The sequence below is a fragment of the Nicotiana sylvestris genome, chromosome 10 (assembly GCF_000393655.2).
Source record: "Nicotiana sylvestris chromosome 10, ASM39365v2, whole genome shotgun sequence".
NCBI classification, from domain to species: domain Eukaryota; kingdom Viridiplantae; phylum Streptophyta; class Magnoliopsida; order Solanales; family Solanaceae; genus Nicotiana; species Nicotiana sylvestris.
Window position 1 is genome coordinate 144,044,714 of NC_091066.1, and position 9,389 is coordinate 144,054,102.

Genomic DNA, 9,389 nt, shown 5'->3' on the forward strand with positions numbered 1-9,389 from the left:
ATCAACACGATCAGAATCTCACATTTATACTGTGAATAAGTCCGAACAAGCTGTAACAAACCATATATGCTATCTCCGGTGCAATCACATGATATACCACATAACTCAACACTTGTAGTGATAACTTCTAACCACAGCAGCTGCACAAAACATCTGCATACCGATAGAAAAACTCTTATCAACTAAAGTCTCATCCCAACACTTTCATATACTACCAATGATCACTAAGACATGAGGTAAGCCATAACCATTTCCAAGATCAACCATTCATGAAGCCACTTCTTCCTTGGCAAATACCACAGCAAATTTCCGAACCGAAGCTCGATACTATCCTTCCAACATGCTGAAATCGCATCCGTTCGTATTTATTAATGATCCTTAATGATCTCCTCTAATCCAACACATTACTCTGGTGACATGACACATCCATACAGACCTAAGCCACAACTTGCACAATACACGCATTAATACGCAACAGTCCGAACATACTCAAATCATAAAAATGACTCAAATGAAAGAGCTGAACCTCAAGTTCGCTAATACCACCACAACACAAGACTGAGAACCCGTCTCACATCATAGGAACAGAACACACGAATCTAACCTGCAAGGTCATACCTCCACATAACTTCGCTACGAGGTGCGATCTTATCCAACACTACTCCACATGAGCCACCTTAGTCACATTGCTCGAAATCGACAACCACGCACAATTCGATGTCTGGAACCAAAGCAAATCATCATACCCACTGTGAAGCAAATAACATACACCACACTAACTCGAAAGGATATAACCGATACGCCATTCACCGAGCAACACCAATCACTCTTCCCGCCCGACTTCCACTATGAAACCCCAATAGAAACGCACCATATGTACCTATAACCAATAAATCATAACATCTCGCAACATAGAAAGGTAACTCATGGATCTCTCCAGATTACTAATAAGCTCAATAACAATCGAATCAACACACCCCTCAACAGTACAATTTGGAGCCAACCAAGCCGGCTCAAATTAGAACACGCATCCACATTGGCCTGTCAACGAGCTCCTTCTCACAAAAATCCTGGAGTTGCTCTTCAACTCCTTTAACTCTGTCGGTGCCATACGATACAGTGCCCGACATCAAATCAATACCGAAATCAACAACCTTGCCTGATGACATTCCCGACCACAAGAAACATATCCGAAAAGTCCCTCACCACCGGAACTAAATCAATGGTAGGAGCCTCTACACTGACATATATCACGAAAACCCAACTAAGAAAAACAATTCTTCCCAGCCGCCCACTGGGTCTTCGAAATATAAAACCACTCCACTATGACATAATCCGTCGAACCTCGCCACTCAATCTGTGACATTTTCGGCATAGCCAACGGCGTCGCCTTAGCGCAATAGTCCAGAATGACACCACATAGAGACAAACAATCTGAACCCGATATCACATCCAAAATCTAACATACCAAGCAACAAAAGATCTGCTCGGGCCTTCAAATCCCGATAGTCACTAAACAGTGCTGATACACACGACTCACAACCACCACATAGCCTGAATGTGAGAACTTCCTGTCTTCAACTCCATATGGCCCATGAATCAACATATCTGGTCCCAATTCCGCTGTCCGAATACATACCACACCTCAAATACCCAATCATTCCACGAGAGAAAATCTAGAATTCCTCTATACCACCAAGCAAACTCGAATATCAACAGTCGATCTAACAAGAAAATGTCGCAATACTATCGAAGTGCCATCAACTTAATCACATTGCCCTTTCTGAAACATATTCCCTCGTCAAATTACCCCAAATTAGCAATACCATTTCCTTAATCATCCGAAGACCCTTTCTCTAATTATCTGAAGCTCGTTCCTCTAATTATCTGAAATTGCCCGCCGCCTAAGAGTTGTGACCTTCTTTTCAGAACCGAACCGCAACCTTACACACGCAATTCTCAATCCTTCACAATATACTGCATAACCCGTACCATCCTAGGATAACCATGAGAACTTCATATCCCTTCCGAACAACAAGCAACTATGCATTCAACTAGCCAAGAACTCCCCGTTGATCCCATCTAGAAAAGAACCACTATACATCCCAGCTCATCACGCCAATAGGAAAAATATACCTCTCTAACTATGGTGGAAACCATCTAGAACTCCCTGAATTCCTTTTGCACAACACTAACTCATCAGGACTGAATCCTTCTAACTCAACCGAGCTACGCATGTCACTAAAACCCAAAAGAATTGCCGCGAAACACCTGCAAAGACTCGTTACCTCGAAAACACCCAAGGAACTAATCATATACTTACCATACCGATCTGGCCTACTACCACGCTATCCCATCTATTCGAGTTTCCCTCGGATCTACTGTTAGCTTGACATTTCTTCTTGCTACAATGCCACAATTCCTCAACCCAGACTCACCACGCGAGACCCAAGCATGAAACCACAATGTCTAAGGCTCATAAGCCGCTGAGTACTCTCTTAAATGTTTTCAAAAGCACCATGTTCAAAATACCTACCCCGAAGGGACTTCCTGCGAATCTGGAACCATTACCTTCCTAATATTGGTATATAAAATCACATAGTTAATTTAGAAAGTACCACAAGTCTTGACATCTTCCAAATGAAAACTCAGTTCCTAACCACATATACAACTTTAAAATACCCAATTGCTACATGTAGAATCTTGAACACATTAGAACCATTCTCGAGAGTTATTCACTCTATTAAAACTGCAATTAGTCTGATCAAATGAACCGAACAACCCGTGCCTCATTGGCACTCCGACATCGCAGAATGTAACCTCATCCCAATACAACCAAGTAACTTCCTGCTCTATGCACCGAGCATTCTTGCCAATAACAACTCAAGACATCCCGTGATTCTCACACACCTATGAAGCATAATATAATCTTCGTCAAAATTTTCCTTTACTCAAGCCATCCTTGGTCTCAATTTCCGCAAGCCATAACTGATTTACCAGCACGACTCAAACTAGAACCAACATAGCACCTAACCGTGCAATCGCCTAATCAATAGCAGACTCCCCCACTTGGCTCAAAGCCATAAATCAGCACACACTCAATAACTCATAATGATTATACTCTATTGATGCCATGATACCATAGTGAGATTAAACTCAAATATTTTATAAGCCTGTGAAAACACAGATCATCTAGAATTTTAACTCTTCTGCAAATCTCGCATTCCACTCTCGCAACAGTTACACCCACTCTCTAAGCGACCCAATTTAAATTGCAAAACATATCATTCACTCGCAAATAAGATCTTCTAACAGACACATAAGGATCGTACAACCTCAGAACATTTCGCAGGAGACAACCCACCTACTTTGCCTCTAACTAACATTTCTGTATACCTTCTACCGTCATAAACTGTACGCAGTCACTTAGTCTTCCTGAGTCTGAACTCATACCGCAACATGAAATTTACTTCACTCACAACTGGGAAACATGAAAAGATCCTTCACACACCCATAACTCGGGGCTATACCTCGAATGAAGATAGAATTCAAGCACCTAATAGTTCTTCTATCCTATAACAGACCTTCTCGTCGCTTCCAAATCATGTGGATACATCTCGCAGTACCAACATACTCATCACATAGTTATCCAGCCGTCACTTCCACTAGTAGGGACAATACCGAACATATACGTTCAAAAATACTTGCTCACACAATCAGCACCTCGGTGCTCAAGCTATAGGCAAAGATCCGGCCTCGAGTTCTCCAGACTGGCCCAACATTAACTCACAGAGATCACATCTTGCCCCTCAATCAGGGAATCACAAGCAATCAATGCACATCTGACTGAGCGCTCATGCGCGCATAAGTGGAAGGAATTCAAGAGTTACTTTTCAAGCTAAATTGAGGACGCACGATTAGAATTCAAAAATGTGAAGTTTTCCTAAAGGTTCTGCAGCCTCTTGAGGATAAATACAGACGTCTGTGTACCGATCCGCGAGACTCTACTAAACCTGCTCATCACTCGTGAGACCTATGTAACCTAAGCTCTGATACCAACATGTCACGACCCTAACCCCAAATCCGGTCGTGATGGCGCCTCTCATGAAGACAAGGCCAGCCAGTTCAACCCAATTCAACTTTTAAAGCAGTTAATCAACATAAAAATAGTCTAAACATGATTTAAACAATACTAAATACCGGAAATATCATTATCAATGTGGAAAGTCCAACCCGACACAACCCTAACCGGGGTGTCACAAGTCACGAGCATCCACTAGGGTATAAATACAACTGAAAGTCTGAGTGTACAAATACAGACTAATGAATGAAGAGAGAAAGAGAGAAGCAATGTTGTGAACGCTGGTAGCTACCTTGCTAAACTCCGATGACTTTGCCTCCGATCAGCCAAAACCCGCTACCGGGTGTATAAATACCTGAATCTGCACACAAGATGCAGGGAGTAAAGTGAGTACTCCAACTCAGTGAGTAATAATCATACCTAAAGTCTGAATGGTAAGAAATCACGTAAAGCATACCAAGATGCTATATAAAAGCAGTTCGAAAACCAGTAAGAAAGCAGTGAAGCTATAAAATCTCTTTAAACATCTTAGCTTAGTTTAAACTTCTTTGAAAATGGCTTTTTCAACAGTACGCAAATGAATGCAAAACCGTTAGTGCAAATAAGCACAGAAATCTGCCACTCGAGCACAAATAACATAGTTTAACAGGTAAATGACAGGTAAATATGAAAGATAAACACATAAAGGTTCGCCCCTCGGGCTCAATGTCAACAACTTTGCCCCTCGGGCAATATCTCAGAACAATACCAGCCCCTTAGGCAATCACATAGAACGGTGCCAGCACCTCGGGCAATCACATAGAACAATACTAGCCCCTCGGGCTATCACATAGAACAATATAAGCCCCTCGGGCTTTATCTCACATCACAATGGATACCCGCGCTCACTGGGGGTGTACAGACTCCGAGAGGGGCCCCTTACGGCCCAAGCGCAATATAAAGCCATCTCGTGGCATCAAATCTAGGCCCTCGGCATCATATCAATCAAGCCACCTCGTGGCTTATATATCTTAGGCATTCGGCCTCATAAACAATATCAACAAGCCACCTCGTGGCGTACATATCTCAGGCCCTCGGCCTCAAATCAGTATCAATGTTTCCTCACAACTAGGCCATCGGCCTTACTCAGTCAAAAATACTCACAAGCCCCTCGGGCATTAGTAAAACAATATTTCTTAGCCCAAAACATCATTTAAAATATCATTTAAGTCTCAAGACGGAGTAAAAATGGTTGAGTAGTAAAATAGTGGAAAATAACATGACTGAGTTCAATTAGTAAGTCAAAATAGTGAGGAAATAGTAATTAAAATCCCCGAAGGGTTCAAATAGTTGGCACGAAGCCCAAATATGGCAATCAGCCTAAATCATGATGATAACAAATAAGTTTTAGTCAAATACGTGGTAAAATCATCAATCGGGACGGACCAAGTCACAATCCCCAATAGTACACGACCCCACGCTCGTCATCAAGTGTGTGCCTTACCTCATTATAGCACTACAATGTGCAATCCGGGTTTTCAAACCCTCAGAGCATCATTTACAATCATTACTCACCTCGAACCGGCTAAATCTCTAGCTCGCGATGCCTTTGCCCCTCGAATTGGCCTCCACGCGCATCGAATCTATCCAAAATCAGAACGAATACGTTACAATATGCTAAGGGAACAAAGCCCAAGCAAAAACAATCAACAAAGGGCATGATTCCCGAAATTACCAAAACTTGAGCCCCGGGCCCACGTCTCGGAATTTGACAAAATTTACAAAACTAGAATCCTTATACTCTCACGAGTCTAACCATACGAATAATTATCCAATTCCGATACCATTTGGTCCTTCAAATCATCATTTTACATTTTTTGAAAGATTTCACAATTTTCTTCCCAAATTTCATCTCAAATCACGAATTAAATGATGAATTCAATGATAGATTCATGTACTCTAGCCATATCTGAGTTAGAATCACTTACCCTGATAAATTTCATGAAAAACCTTCGAAAAATCGCCAAAATCTGAGCTCTCTAGGTCAAAATATCAAATAAAACCCAAAACCTCATATTTATAGAGTACCCCACAGATTTCCACCTCCGCGGACCGCACAAAATCGACCGCGGTCCGCACAAAAACGACCGCGGCCGCACAGCTTTCCTCTGTAGTGACAGGCTTTAGTATTTTAGCCATAACGTTCGCTACAGATGTCCAAATTGCAATATGTTTACCTTTCTAGAAACTAGACACGAAGAGCTACAACTTTCATTTTTAATTCATCTCACAATTCCTTGTCGATCAAAAGATATGTGCTTCCGAATTAGGAACAGTGAAAAGTTCCCCACCGCGGCCGCACAACACCTACTGCGGCCGCACTTCTTTTTGTGCAGTCGGCACAGCACATACTGCGGCCGCACTTCTTTTTGTGCGGACCGCGTGGGTAGGTTCCGAGGCCTGCAACCCTTCTGGACTTGCTACAACTATGATTTTCGGCCTAACACATCCCGGAACCTACCCGGAACTTCAAACCAATTATACCAACACATCCCATGACACCGTTCAAACTTGTTCAAAACTTTGGAACATTCACAACAATATCAAATCACTAATTTAACATAGGATTCAAGCCTAAGAACTCCAAGAACTCTTAAATTATGCTTTCGATCAAAAAGTCTATCAAATCTCGTTCGAATGACCTGAAATTTTGCACACACATCCCAAATGACACAACAAAACTACTGCAATTCTCGGAATTCCATTCCGAACCCTATATCAAAATCTCACATATCAACCGAAAAGCGCCGAAATCTCAATTTTGCCAATCCAAGCCTAAACCTTTCACGGACTTCCAAAATGTATTCCGATCACGCTCCTAAGTCCCAAATCACCTAACGAAGCTAACCAAATCATAAAAATTCCAATTCGAGATCATATACAAACAAGTCAAATATTGGTCAAACCTTTCAAATTTTAAGCTTTCAACTGAGACTGTTCTTCCAAATTAAATTCGGATTGACCTGAAACCCAACACCAATGATTTACATAAGTCATATTGCATCACATGGGGCAAGTCATGCCCGAGAACTGGAGAGCGAAATGCAAAAGCTCAAAATGACCGGTCGGGTCGTTACAAGGGTTGAGCCACAACCCTAGCTAATGGGTCTAGCTACTCATACTTGAAGATAAAAATAGAGATATAGATGAAGATGAACACATATTAATTAATTTCTAAACTAAATACAAAGATTTAATGATAAAAAGTAAGTAAAAATGCCCAAAATGGCTACAAAAGATGTTCCCATGAGCGCAGCTGTTGTTCTAAAATGTCTGATACCCTAAAATGGAAAAAGGATCTATTTATACTAAGTTGGAAAATTTGGACAAAATTGCCCCTGCAGGGTTAGTGCGGACCGCACAAAATGGTGTGCGGCCGTACTAGGCTCTTCAACTCAAAAATTTGACTCTCTGAACTCAGGCTCCGCAGATCGCACAGAATGGACTGTGGCCGCGGAGGCTTCTAGAGCAGTCCGCACAAACTGGACCTTGGACCGTACAAGCTTGAAAGCTCCAACTTCACCCTCTCTGAACCTTGGCTCTACGGACCGCACAGAATGGTAGTGCGGCCGCATTACCTTCAGTGCGGATCGCACAAAACCTTCTGCGGCCACACTGCCTTAATACCTGAAATACCAGCTCTCTGAATCTCCCTAGTGCATACCGCACAAAGTGTAGTGCGGCCGCACTAGGCCTGTTTTTCCTGAGGTTGTATTGTCTTTGGTACTTGTGCAAGTTTCGCTCCTTTTGAGCTGATCTTTGACATCTTGTCACTTTGTTGATCAAACCTGCAATCAAGCACAACTTATGAGCCTTTTGGGACTATTTTGTATGAATTTATAATCAAAGCGTAAGCAAGAAGGAGCGATTGTTGTTAGTTGCTGATATGATTCCTGTGTAAAGTAAGGAGTGGGTTGTTGAATAGGCTGCTAAGGTACTTGAAGGCTCTGTTGATTCTGCATATCAAAGAGCATTTGAGGATTGTTGTTAGTGAACTTGCAAGCATCACTAGGGACATGATCTACTACTGAACTTGCATAGTTTGCATACACTCCAGAACTTCTTCCCTTCTTCTTAGACTTCAAGTTTGAGGGGTAGCCAACTAACTTGTAACAGTTCTCCTTTGTATGTCATTTGCAATGGCAGTACTCACACTGAGGGATCTTCTTCTGAGGTATGGAATTTCCCCTTGTAGCTATTGGACCTTTGTTGCTAAACATTGCACTGCCTTCAGCAACTTCTGCAACCTGTACTAATTGTGTAAAATTTACTAGACTCATCTGACTCTCAAGATCGACAAGTAAAGAGTAGGCTTTGTTGATGTTAGGAACTGGAGACATCATCATAATCTGACTCCTAGATTGTGAGTAGGAATCATTCAGCCCCATAAGAAACTGTAGAAGTCTATGATATTCAAAGTAAACAACATACTTCTTAGATTCTGGACATGGATACCCAGGTAAGGCATGAGTGCATCAAATTCATCCCACAAATCTCTTAGCTTGGAGAAGTAATCAGCAACAATCATAGTTCCCTAAGTAAGATTATGAATCTCCCTATGGAGATGAAACACTCTAAAGCCATTCACCTTGTCAAACCTTTCCTTTAAATCTTCCCAGACCTTGTAAGCATTGGATGCATATACAACACTACTCATCAATCCTGGTCGTACTGCATTCATTATCCAAGGCAAAACTATTGCATTCACCTTTTCCTATTGATCATATAGTTCAGGTTCAAATTTAGACTTAGGATACCTTCCATCAACAAAACCTAATTTGCTTTTACCTAGCAAATCAATTCGCATAGATCTACTCCATATAGCGTAGTTGTCTGAGCCAGTCAATTGAAGAGAGATCAGAGAACTACCTGGAGTATCTGTAGGTTGAAGGTAGAGAGGATGATTGTGGTCGAGTGTGGTGAATCTGGTCGCACTGGACGTCAGAGAGGAATTTGCAGGTGAGTGATTGTTATCTTCATCTGTAATTGCCATTTTCAGCTTCTTCGAGTTCAATTCAACTCGATTTCGAGTGATTTTGATGAAATCCTAGCTTCAATCCTCTGTCACTTTGCGACAATCCAACACCGTATGGCTGAATTGAGGTGACACAGAGATTGAACGAGCGAAAGACTGAGCTTAGATCGGCGATGCAAACTCTGATACCATGTTAACTTCCATGGCTATGGAAGCTGGAGCTCAAAAAGAAGAGGGAGAAGAAGCTTCGAGAAGACAGTTAAAACAGAAAGAATAACAAATTCTGTTATTTGA

At 41.8% G+C, this 9,389-nt stretch overlaps 1 protein-coding gene across 1 annotated transcript; it reads right to left on the reverse strand.

Moving 5' to 3' along the window:
- Positions 1–8,250: 8,250 nt before the first annotated feature.
- LOC138880065 (uncharacterized) lies at positions 8,251–9,113 on the reverse strand. Its single transcript, XM_070159718.1, has 4 exons — positions 8,909–9,113; positions 8,709–8,791; positions 8,552–8,654; positions 8,251–8,450 (listed from the first exon to the last, which is right to left on the reverse strand). Exons 1-4 carry the CDS (start codon positions 9,111–9,113, stop codon positions 8,251–8,253), a joined length of 591 nt encoding a protein of 196 aa, XP_070015819.1.
- Positions 9,114–9,389: the final 276 nt, after the last annotated feature.

Excerpts from the sequence above, each read along its gene's own strand:
- LOC138880065 (XM_070159718.1), bottom strand. The coding sequence starts at position 9,113 with ATGGCAATTACAGATGAAGATAACAATCACTCACCTGCAAATTCCTCT. Across the intron at positions 8,655-8,708 it reads TAAAGGAAAGGTTTGACAAG|GGAACTATGATTGTTGCTGA; the intron begins GTGAATGGCTTT and ends AATCTTACTTAG. Across the intron at positions 8,451-8,551 it reads CCATGTCCAGAATCTAAGAA|TTCCTAACATCAACAAAGCC; the intron begins GTATGTTGTTTA and ends TGATGTCTCCAG.